This window comes from Trachurus japonicus, chromosome 5 (genome assembly GCF_045865225.1).
Source record: "Trachurus japonicus isolate A0001 chromosome 5, Traja_1.0".
NCBI lineage: Eukaryota > Metazoa > Chordata > Actinopteri > Carangiformes > Carangidae > Trachurus > Trachurus japonicus.
Window position 1 is genome coordinate 7,135,941 of NC_140911.1, and position 12,621 is coordinate 7,148,561.

Here is a 12,621-nt window from a genome sequence, read left to right on the forward strand (position 1 = left end):
CTGCACCACGGAGGTCGTGTTTTCATTTATCTAAGTGTCTGTTTCTACTTGGATCTCACTGAAGCTTGTGCAAAGGAAGAGCTCATTAGCTTTGGGCTGATGGTCATGTTAACCATTTATCTGTTTACACTGTAAAAAAAAACATTTTGCTCTTAACTGAACTGACGTTTAAAAGCTCAATTCCTTTTTTTTCTGCACACGAAACGAAACATCAGTCATTTGTTGTTTGACATTCCTTATTTGCTATTCTTCCCTGCGCCATTTAACGTGAATTGCCACAATTATTTTAATGCATTGCTCAATTGCAACCATATGTGCAAATGTGCACGTATGACTTCTGTGTGGTACATACATGTAACATTTCTCACTAAGCATAACAGGCAAAATACATAAACCCAAATTTCTGGTGGGAGGGTTTGACGGAACACAGACGCTGCACAGTTTCAGCCACACAGTAGTTGATGCTGCACAACTATGATGAATTCATTCATTCACTTGAAAGGTTTCTCATTTAATCCTCGTGCAAACTGCAATTAATACCAGGATTTAGGTAATAATTAGGTAAATATTGCCTTTTCATTGCACTGTTTTCCACCTGTTGCCAAATCTCCTCACTGTGCTACAGATTTACTAAATATTTACTTTCACCTTTTGACCAGTAAAGTTGTGGAAACAGAATAAAAAAGCTCACTCAACTTGTAGAAACTCTCCGTACTCACACATGTTGAAGGACAACACATACGTAATGAGCGCATAAATCTCTTGAGGGCACTGACAGATATCAGCACAATAAAGTCCTGCTGACAGACGGGGCGGCAGTGTGTGTGTGTGTGCGTGCGTGTGTGTGCGCTCACAATACATTTGGTTTCAAACCTTAACTCAACACTCTGACATGAGTGGAAACAGGTGACCTTGAAAGACAAAAGTCGACAAAAGAGTTTGGATTTGAGAAGTACTTTCATTTGAAAAAGGCCATTAGAAGCTCACATGCATGCAGCTTGTCTGTCGTTTGCATTGTATCTTATCAGTTATCTTCATAATTACTGGAGGAGCTATAACTCTACACCAGATACAGCAGGTCACCTTGGAAAAAATGACACTTTTGTGAACCTGTGTGATAGCAGTGCTAGTCATCGGTCTAAACTGAAATATCTCTGCATCTACTGGATGGATTGTCCTGAAGTTTTGTTGTAGGCGGGAGAAAAGGCCGTTGAGGCCAACTTCCAATTTCCCAAAAACTAGGGAACAGTCCGTTTTGATACTGTTATATTGCTTAAAATAGCACTAATTATATTTTCTGTCATGTCATCTGGATCGTTGCTCTGATTGGTTTGAGGTCTGTATAATTGCGTACAGATGCATTTTGATCTACATCCATTGGTCACACCTCCCAACTTTGAATGCACAAAAGTATTGCAGTATTTTACGTGACAGTATCAAGCCCTTCATTTTTTCCGATGGATTAGATGGTGACAGTGATTTTGTGTTGTATCTAAACCCTGGACGGATAATTCCTTTAGCTCGGACTACATAAAAAAAGTGTTGTTGGATGTTGCACCATGTTAAAGTTCAATAACACTGTTTACAAATGTCTTATCCTTCTTCTTTGTACTTTTGAGACTTTTACTGCTTGAGGCAGATGTTAATTCATCTGTTGAAAAAGTATTTACAATGTAGACTGTTATAAGACCTGTGAAATACCTGAATGCATGAAAAACTGTATTTTTGGCATAACACTGTGTGTTCTTTAAAATATGAGAGTTTTCTAAAAATGGACTTTAGGGGGAAAAAAACACACAATATATCTTCTTTCTTACAGCATCCCAGTCTATCATAATACATCATATCGTCACCTCCCTTTGAGATTTGTATCATATGGTCAGATTCGTGCCAATACACAGCTCCAGTGGCTTCAAGTGAAACGATTCAGCTGCTGGATTGATGTCCATGAAATCTGGTAAACATAACTTCCATATTACGCAAATACGTTCCTCTTCTCCCTGTGCAGAGGATTTAAAGCAGCTCATCCAGCGTTCACAGCAGGTGTGCTACTCATTTTGCGCCGTGTTCTCTAATACGAACCCATCATTTAATAAATCTTTGCAAACGTCCAGATCAGCAATTTGTTTTGTTTTTTTAGTGCCGTTCGTCAAAGGTTTAAATTACTGACACGGCTCAGATAAATCAACTCACAAACAACGCAGTCATAACAGTGTGGTTGATTTTTTGGCTCGTTGCTGTATCAAGTCTCTGTTTCACATTCCATTCAAGCATGGGCAACAGCTCTCCAAACTCAAGCTGCAAGGAGGACGAGGATCGAGCACAGTCTTCATCAAGGAGGAGTCGCTGCTGCTTTTGTTTTGGGTAAGAAATTTAACCCATGCATAAAGTTATGTAGCCTATGTTCGCCTTTAAAATGTCGGCCTGTTGTCCTCGTGGTCTCATCCCTCGGTTTAGTCGTCTACTGTTGCCCAGGGTGCCAAGTTTCACCCTCGGCCATGTTTGGCCTTAGTTTTTTTTCCACCCCTCCTCATCTTAAACACCGCCTGCATCTTTCAGCACTCTCCTCCTTGTGATTCATGCAATTTCTCTCCCATTATTTTGAATCAGTCCCTTGTTCCTGGTTTGACCACATAATTTTTACTCTGTCTACTGTCTCCTGAATGAGGTCGACCACCAGTCTCTCTCTCTCTCTCTTTGCTCTCGGCCTCCTTTAGCACAATGCTAAATGCAGCCAAACCACAAGCCTCAATTACCCAGCATTCCACGGAAGAGGACGAGGAAGGCCTCATGTACTGTAGCAGGCTATGAAATTAACATTCATGACTAACCTCTCAAGCCACAAAACTATTTCATGAGATCAACAGTTGAGAAATTTCGCCATTGAGAAAAGTATCACAGCCGCAATGTTTCTGTTTTCTGACAAAGGACGAAAGCGACTCTGAAAAAAAAAAGAAAATCTGTCACGATACCAACAAGGATAAAAATTCATTAAATGCACATTTAGCTAAGGCCAGGATGTGATTTGATATTCATTTCACATAAAATAGTTTTATACCATAGAAATATATGTAATTTTGAAAGAGGCAGCAGTTACAACAAAACACATAGGGTAACGCCAGCTGGAGATAACCACTTGTAGCTAGGTTTACTTGATGTTTTCTCTCTAGTAGTTTCCTGTAATTGCAAAACATGAATTCTGTTTTGTTGTCTGTTTGAACTAACATCTATAACCAAAGTAACAAAGCAGCATACTCCATTCAAAGAGAAAGAAAAGTAGCCCCACTATAAGATAAAGGTATAGCCATCTATTAAAATACACATTTCAATACATTTTCTGCATAAAATAAGACATTAGGACTTTTTGGTCACAGTATTTCTTTGTTCCTCCACATAATTCATCTTCTCCAAATGTTTTTTTCCAGCATGTATTGTTAAATATGTACTTATTTCCTCTTGTAAAAACAGACTCCGACCGCTCAGACATGATGCATAGACAAGGATTTTAATGTATGTTTCACTTACAAATCTGTTCCAAGCACAAGTCACTGGGCTTTCACACTGAGCAGTAGTCACTTTTCAACAACCCATGATGCATTGCATCTGTGTTACACAGTAGGTTACTGTAGTCCAAAACAGCATTTTATTTAAAAAGGCAACATATTTATAGTACAAATGCTTATTTGTACAACAAATCTAACCAGACGTCAGTGATTCTCTACATGTGGTTGCTGAGCAATCAAAGAGGAAGCCTCCAAATGAACAATCTGTTTCTTTTAGGCCGATTTGCCGCAAAATGACACATACTATAGGCTACGTGCTGTAAAAATCATCACTTAATGCAAAAGCTGCAGCAATTTATCAAAACACCCTGTGGTTGAGCACCTTTGAGGGCAAGGTCAGTACGACTTCTTCTCCTCCACTGCAATTCTAATGTCACCTCTGCATATTTTCCTACCAAGGAGGTTGAGTGGTGAGGTAATGGGATATGGTTATATATTTCATAATCACTTGTTTCATTGCACTGGAATGTAAAAATCTTTATTTTTTTTTTTCCATTTCCAGGTTCTTTGCCTGAGCAAAGAACAAAGCAGCAACAAACATTAGGACAAATTATTTTATTTTGTTTATCATATTTGACTGTGTCACTGGAAATACATTTTCCTTTACAGGGTTTGTGGGAGATATTTTCAACTTGAATACTTTTGGGAGAGGGTGCATTAAACCTACTGCAGAATCGGAGTTGTTTTCATTACCAGGAGATTAATTACGACGTTATCAGCCTGCCAACAATAATAAGACTGTGAACGACGACTGCCTCCACGCGTCTGCTTTCCTGTGCTCGTCTGGCTGCCTCGTTGTCACAGTAATTCATGATGTACAGACACTTCACACTGCAAGTTTCCTGAAAAAATAATCATTCTTTTTAACTACGCTTATAGTTGGAGTCACCACCAGTTACATTACTGTTCAAATATACTACAACGCCTACCCAATAGAGATGCAGAATAAAGCTCAAAAATACTTTTTGAAGCAGCACACTCAACTTGCTCAGACATGTTGACGTTATTACAGCTTTTGCTGCTCTTCACTCATCTGTGTGATGTTTTTTAAAAGAAATTTGAACTTTTTAAAGAGTAAAAGTGACATAAAAAAAACCCCCTTCTTTCACCAGCACTCACTTCATGGCAACTGTTAACATCATCACAAGTAGTGTACATACATACATACACACTATTCATTGTTAATCATGGGATTCACAAAATTTCAAGCCACGTCATGCAAACATACGTAATCAGAAGAATCAGAATCACATCAGTACCAAATCACATCTATACTGTTGTATCACAGAGAAGAGAAAGTGTGATCGGGATGGAGCGATCGGAGGATGGATGAAGCTCATGGAAGAGTCCAGACATTCCCTCTAACAGGCCTCATAATAAAGTACAGACGATTCAAACACCTGCACCTAAAGCTCCTCCACGTCTTTTACATGATCCAATAAAAAATGTACGGCATATGATTCTTAATAAAATCCAATAAAAGAACCAAGACTGTTGAGTGTGTGTGTTTCCTGACACACACCTTTAAGTAGGGTGAATAAAATAAACACAGAGGACATACTCTGTGTCTGCGTTGATTCATATTCACATGCTTTTAATCCAGGGTTTTTGTGAACAGGCTGCACGTGGAGGAGATGCGCCTGCAAACGAGTGTAAAAAGAAAAAGGGACTAATGATGGCACAAGTACACGACATGGTGACAGATGCATATCAAATTCTGGTTGTTCTTGTTCTTTTTTTTTTTTTTGCATTGACACAACCCAATCCTGCTGCGTCAGCCAGCAAAGTGTTGAGAACAGCTGAGCACGCTGATCGACGCTTTTTCAGGTTTGCAAGTTTGTTTGCAAAGTTTTTTGCACAAAATGTTATTTGGATACATGAAAAAGTTCTTTTATGGAGGGAGAAGGCAAAATACTAGAAAATATTTCTGAAAAGAAGATTTTTTTTTGATGGATTAAAAAAAAAAAAAAAAAGCTCCCCAGAAAGATTTTCAAAATATCATTGTTTGCTCTACCCATTTCATTATGTAACTGTAATGTAAGTAGTCGTTAGTATGTGTTACTGTATGTGCACAGGCCTCCTTTCAGAGATTACAGTACTTTACTTTGAGCATAAAATTCTTTTTAAAGCTGAAAATGTGATACATACAAAATATGAAGTTGCAGAAAGAGTCTGTGCTGCAACAGCTCTGCAGAAAAAGACAAAACCATGTCATCAGAAGCTATACCCGAAAATAAACCCACCATACTATATATATATATATTTATTTATATATCCTAAAGGCACCTTAGACAAAGATATATCCCTGTGCTCAAGTGGATGAAGAAGTTTGGGGTTGAAATTTAAAAACAAAAAAAAACAAGAGGTAAGCCTTTGACGTTCAAAAAGCTCAAACCACTGTTTGGAAACTCTAGATCGCCACCAGAAAGGCGACATAGTAGATTGATGGAGTTTTGTAATTGCATAAACTATTGTCACTGATTGTCTAAAAGCACGACTTAAAGACACAGAATCCAAATCTGTGAAAACTACGAGATTTAAACCGGTTTCATTTTAAATACTGCGACAAATCAAAATGCTCTCCGCCTTTCTGTCTCGACAACGCTCCCGTGGTTTGCATGGTGTTTGTGATGCTGCATCTCTGCAACACATCTGTGTGTTTTTAAAGATAACAAAAACATGCATGGGGAAAGATTCTCCTTGTCATGCAGATATTGTTTCTGGATTTTACACTCCAGGAGGAGGAGGAGGAGGTTAAAAAAGACAACACAAAATATATAAAACAGTAAACAATAAAACAAAACAAAGAGACAGGTTGAATGAAAAAAAAAAAAAAAAGAATGAATAAAAAGTGTCCAACAAGCTCTGTCCTGCTGCAGCAAAAACAATCCACCTGACAAGCTGGTGGGAGGAGGCCGTCCGTCGTCTTCTCCCCTCCTTTGAATCCTCTCCCCTCTCTTAACTCATCCCAAACCACCAGCCCAGTCTGTAAAAACCATCTGCTCCGGTGCTTCATCATTATCATTTTCATCAAGTCCTCCTCCTCCCTCCTTCTTTTCATTGCATTTTGTGTCTCGATCCCTTCTCAGGCTGGACAGGCTTGCTCCCCCTGCAGGTGAGAGGTTGGAATGACGCTGTATTCCTAACCAGATAATGGGGGGAGATGGTTTGCCTCTGGTTCCACCGAGGGGTTAAAATTGGAAAGTCACTGGGATTGATTAGACAGGTAAAGTGGAGCAGGTGGCGGGCGTCACACCCTGCTGGTCGGGTGGCAGCGGTAGGTGCAGTTGGCCAGAGGATCGGCGCCGCCGCCGTCCACGTTCTGGGAGCAACCACCCTCCGAGCAATCCTCTGAGAGACGGAGAGAGAGAGAGTGACAGGAACATGTACTGTCAGTGCTTTTTTCAGGACATTTTCAGCGGCTACAGTCGGACAGACATGTTATTATACATCCTCTGTCCCGTTCATGCTTTGGAGAAGTGTTCTTTTCGACTGTTGTACCTTATTTTGTACATTTTTGTTTCTATGTTTCTTCCTCTCCCAGCCCCAGAAGTCTGATTTAAAGCAGAAGTAAGCAGAATTTTTGTGTTAATATAAGTCTTAAATAGTTATATCTTCCAACAGCAATCACTTATATAGAGTGTTTGGTCTGAAACACGGGTCTGTCAGTCCCTCTGCTCTGCTCTGCTGTAAGCTGAGGAGAAAACTTTCCTTGTATCCTACAACCTTTATCCAATGAGGAGAGAGAACGGCATGAAGGGCTGTGTGTGCAGCCAAGGGATGCGCGTGAATGTGGTGACGTAGGGACGAGGACCAATAGATCCATGACGAGGGTGAGGACTGCTAACTCCATCGGCTGACAAGAAGTTAGCCAAAACGACCGGATCGCTTACTTCTGCTTTAAAGATGTGCAGTCTATGGCTCTAAGTTATGCAATAACCTCTTACAGTTACATGCTTAGAAATTCCTATGAATTTATCATAGAACAACACAAACATGGGGTCCAATACTGGAAACACTCATCAACTCAAAGTCTCTAGTTTTCTTACTAGGCACTTTTCTTTTAAGAAAATAAATCCTTAGTGAGGTCTGAAAACGGCAAATAGAGCTCTGGTAACTGATGTCTTAAATAATTTACTAGGACAACTGAAGCTTTTCCAGGACATTTGACTTTTTTTTCTAATTTTCCATGTGTTTTCCATGACTGGAAAATTGGCCAACCATTTTCCATGTTTTCCAGGACAAGTGGGAACCCTGACTAGGGGTTGCACAGACTAGTCGACTAGTCGATTAGTCGACTTTACTGCTCCACAATGACGTTTTTAGTTTGACGTCAACTAGTTGCTGATCATGTGACAGTACAAGAGAAGAGCTGCTTGAAACAACAGCTGAGTGCGCTGAATGAAAATATTACAGTATTTTCTTTTGCATATAGGAGTGTATGTTACAAAAAAACCAAACACTGATTTACAGCTTGTAGTTTATATAGCCACCTGCTGGTCTGTGTACTAATTTCTGTCTGTGAGTGAATACAGATTGTTGCAGAGCATTTCCCTCCTCCTGTGATTTTAGTTATGATGGGAAAAATATGAATGACTGCTGAGGACACAATAGTGGAGTAGAGCACGCACATCCAAACGCACTACAGGTGCAGGACCAACAAACAAAATTGACTTAGAAAAAAGGAGTGAAGTCCGCACACTGTATAAAGCTCCTCTAGTGTTTATTGTGGATCAACGTTTTGATCACGGTGGATCTTCATCTGCGGACTTCACTCCTTTTTTCTAAAAATATGAATGATGTCATCAGCGACTAGTCGACGTCGACTTTCATAACATTAGAGTCGACGCTAAAAAATCTGAAGTCATGCAACCCCTAGTTTACACTCCTTTAAAGCTGTGTATGTGAGATAACAACACAACACACACCGGCCAGGGTGGGGCTGGGGCCTTCATGACTGGTGCCCAGCTGGAGACGCCGCATGTGACGAACCACCGCTGTGGCGTTGAATGCTTGCTGCAGAGGGAAGGAAGGAAGGAAGAAAGGAAGAAGGGAAGGGAGGAGGGAGGGAGGTAAGGAGACCAGAGATACAGGTGAGCATCAGTTACTGCACAATCTCATGTATGTGACACAAACTACATCTTATTCTAATTCCTCTTCGTCTCAATTTGTTGTTGGGGTCAAGTACTGCCTGTGTTGCTTGGACTTTTATGATACCAGGTTCCTGTGTGTCCCTGTTTTTTTGTAAAAGCACTTCGTAAACTCTTGTTTTTGGTATCATATACACGACTCACAACAAGTTAGGCATGTTTGGCTTTTGGATTAAATTTCAGAATGCACCTAAAATGCACTGTAACCTTTACAGGTGAACTTAATTTAACCTTCTCTAAACTTTTGAATGCACATGTCCAATTGTTCAAAGTTTCAGTCCTTATTGAATAACCTGCTGTTCTCTAACAAGGTGATTAACCACAAAAATCACAAGCACCGTCTGATTTAGTGGTTCAGTTGTCATTGAACCACTAAATGTTCAATTGTTGGTTCAATGACAATCTGTATACAGTCCTCTTCTCTCCATGATGTTCAAATTTTGACATCATGAGACCAAGACGACACTTTGATCAAATTGATCAAGTTATTGAGACATTGAGATTTTTCTTGTACTATAGCCACCACTGTTGTTAGCTTTTGTTTGAGATAAAGAAATTATCATTGCATCCCTCTACTTAAAAGGCTTTCATGATAGAATATCACTGTAGCATGAACTTTTTATAGGGATATTCTTGTCAAATATCCCTAACTTTTAACTACGTGAGTAGTGTAAAGTTATTGTCATTATCAAAGATCTGTGGTGCTTTTAAGTTCCACATACATCTGTATGTTAAAACAAAACAAACTCTGTGATTCCTGAGGTTCAGACCAAGACCAAACTTTTTAAATGTCACTACTAAACAGTATCTCTCTGTGTGTGTGTGTCTGCTCAAATGGAAGTTAAAAGTGCAGGACATAATAAGCAGAGAGGAAAAACAAAGTGAATCCAACCATGACTCACCTTCCACTTGCTTTTAGCGAAATTCTTTTTGATCTGAGCGCTGACAGACTCGTGGATGTTCTTGTCCAGGGCGGTGTCTCCAGCAATCCTGACACAGAGAGAGAAGAGACAGGGAACATTTCACTGGCACCGTGGGCGACTTCACTTTGTTCTGCTTAATAGGCAAATTGCATTCATGTTAATAATGTTAATAATAATAGAGGAGTGTAGGAACGGTACCAGGGGTGCTGCAGGGCCTGGTCACAGGTGTAACGTACGTTGGGGTCTTTCTCCATCAGGTGCACTATAAAGTCTTTGGCTATAATAAAATAAAATAAAATAAAATAAAATAAAAAGAGAAAAAACTCATTAATGCGATTTGACACAGTCCATTTATTCATGAGCGCCCCAGGCTACAGACTGGATTCAGTTTATTAGTATAATAATAATATTTCAGTGTCTAACTGCTGAAAAACAACAAAATGAAGAGAAAAAAACAACATCTTCAGTTTTTTTTTTCCTATATGCAAGGAAACTGGCTGCTGCATCAGCTGCATAATTTGTCCTAAACGTTGGAGAGAGGCCGAGGCCGAGCGGGGAAACAGGGACGCAGGCAGAGAGCCAGGACTGGATGGAAAAGAATCAGCGTGGTGGGATCGACGCCACCGCCACGACTCCGTGGGCTCAACACCTGCAAGGTGATCGGCCGGTGGACGGACAAAATATTAACTGTGTTGGAAAAACCTCATTCTGTCAAAACAAGACGGAGCTTAAGGGGAAAAAAAAAAAGAAAAAAAAGAAAAATTCACCTCACAACTCTGTTCCCTGTTGCCACGGTGACCCTCTCTACAATACGCAGCTCACAAAAAGCTCATTTAGACACTACTGTAGGTTGCGTAATTTCTGACGAGCGTCACGAGCACATCTGAGGTCGAAGATACGTTATAATACTCGTTTGTCACATCTGGATTAATTAATTAAACCGTCCATCGATTATTAACAACCTGAGTCAGAGATGTCGTCCCAGTACGGAGAATCAAACTCGTATTCTGCCTTCAGGATCTGCTCAAACAGTTTGGCATCGTTCTCGTCATAGAAGGGAGGGTAACCGCACAACCTGAAGACACACAGGAGAGGAGACAGATGTCACGTTTCCATACAGCATTAAACATCTGGATGCAAAACATACGCACAGTTATGACAAAATAAAGATAATTTAACTATTAAAATATCACACCAACGCAGGATTTCTATGTATTCTACATTAGGCTGGGTGTGTGTACTCACAGAATATAAGATATGACGCCAATAGACCAGCAATCCACTGCTTTGCTGTAGGGTTTCTGAGCCAGCACTTCAGGGGCTGAAAGAATAAACACAAACACAGTTGGTCCCCATTTTCCAAATCTGAGTTAGTTCCAATATTTCCCGACTTATTTAAATTTGTTAAAATCAACACCAGCAAAGTGCAAATTCTTTGTAAATCTGATCAAATACAAACAGATTTAGTAAATTTCAGCCAGTAGCTTCTTTACCAACGTATCCAGGAGTCCCACAGGCCGTCGACATCACGCTGCCGGAGCCCTCGATCTTCGACAGACCAAAGTCACTGATCATGATTTTGGAGTCTTCGTCCATGCTGTAGTAGAGAAGATTCTCTGGCTACAACGAGAAGAGACAAAAAAAAATGGGTGTTTAGATGAAATAGTATCTTACAAAAGCAAAGTACAAACTCCTGCACTACCGCCACAAAGACCCAACCGACCTTGAGGTCGCGGTGCACGATGCCCATGTCGTGCAGATATTTGACGGCGTCCAGAATCTGCTGAATGAGCTTGCTGGCGTCTTTCTCCGTGTAGAAACCCTTCTCTATGATGCGATCGAAGAGTTCCCCACCAGACACGCTGCACAGAGAGGAGGAGGGAGGTCGGTTCATAAAGACTGAATGAGCTTAATGAAGACGTGTTGATTTGTTCAGGGACGTAAAGAGAGGAGAGAAAGAAATATGAAATGCGAAGATATTAAATTGAAAGTTTGCTTGTGTGGCGCGCGCCGGCTTCTAGCCATCTTTAGCTGCTGTCCTTTTGTTTCTGGGGTTCAAACTAAATAACTGTATTAACCCTACGGCACAGAATCCACTTAAACTTTCACTCACACAAAAAAAACAAAAAACAAAGCAGGAGCATGTGGTCAAAAAACAGCACTGCTTCCATTTGCTCACCTTTTATGACATCATTTCCTGGCATAAATATGATACGTGTAGTTGAAAACCTTTCCACTAACATAAAATATCTAAACAGTTCAATCAAATCAAATCACCCAGTATCTATTCATTCCATAAAATTCATTATAAAAGTCATTCAATAATATTTTATCTTAACAAAACAGAAAAACAGCTCCAATAGCTTTAAAGTTGTTAAAAATCCAGATTCACAGAGAGAGACTGCTTCTGTTTTTGCTCAAATTTCAGCTTTAACTTTTCAATAATAAAATGTATCATGTATTTATCTGTATTTATTTCTAATAGACGACTGCAGATAGAAAAGTGTGAGAGAAACCGGAGGAAAGTGAAGCCGTCGTGTGCCTGATGTTAAACCCTGAAGCCACTAGATGGAGACTTCACTCTACACACACACATGCACACACACAACATCTGCTAACTGGGTGTGTTTCTTAAGCCTCCCACATCAGTCACTCTCTTACACACACACACACACGCACACAGACACACACTCACTGGCTGCTCTTCATATATCATAAGCCGCAGACTCAATTCAGAGGAAAAGGGAGGGACAGGTGAACAACAGGTGCAGATGATGAACAATAAAGGAGGTAAAAGTCAAATGTAATGTGACACTGAGCATTAATGTGCATTTGCATGTTGTTTTTGTGTGCATGTTGACTCTACCTGTGTGAGGCTGATTGTCCACATACTTTTAATTTTTCTCATGATGCTTGAACTATCTGTGATTCCTTGAAGGTTTTTTTTGCATCTTGTTAAAATGTCATTCTGATCTTGTTTGGTCA

The 12,621-nt window shown here is 40.0% G+C and overlaps 1 protein-coding gene across 2 annotated transcripts in view; it reads right to left on the minus strand.

Moving 5' to 3' along the window:
* Nucleotides 1-6,586: 6,586 nt before the first annotated feature.
* camk1b (calcium/calmodulin-dependent protein kinase Ib) overlaps nt 6,587-12,621 on the minus strand; it is a 38,135-nt gene continuing 32,100 nt past the window's right edge. For both annotated transcript variants that reach the window (XM_085775871.1, XM_085775869.1), the window contains 8 exons: nt 11,360-11,498; nt 11,130-11,256; nt 10,882-10,957; nt 10,599-10,711; nt 9,835-9,913; nt 9,616-9,703; nt 8,492-8,579; nt 6,587-6,914 (listed from right to left, as the gene is read on the minus strand). In XM_085775871.1, the coding sequence (XP_085631997.1) occupies nt 6,814-6,914; nt 8,492-8,579; nt 9,616-9,703; nt 9,835-9,913; nt 10,599-10,711; nt 10,882-10,957; nt 11,130-11,256; nt 11,360-11,498 (811 nt within the window). In that variant the 3' untranslated portion in view covers nt 6,587-6,813. The remainder of the gene's footprint in view (nt 6,915-8,491; nt 8,580-9,615; nt 9,704-9,834; nt 9,914-10,598; nt 10,712-10,881; nt 10,958-11,129; nt 11,257-11,359; nt 11,499-12,621) is intronic.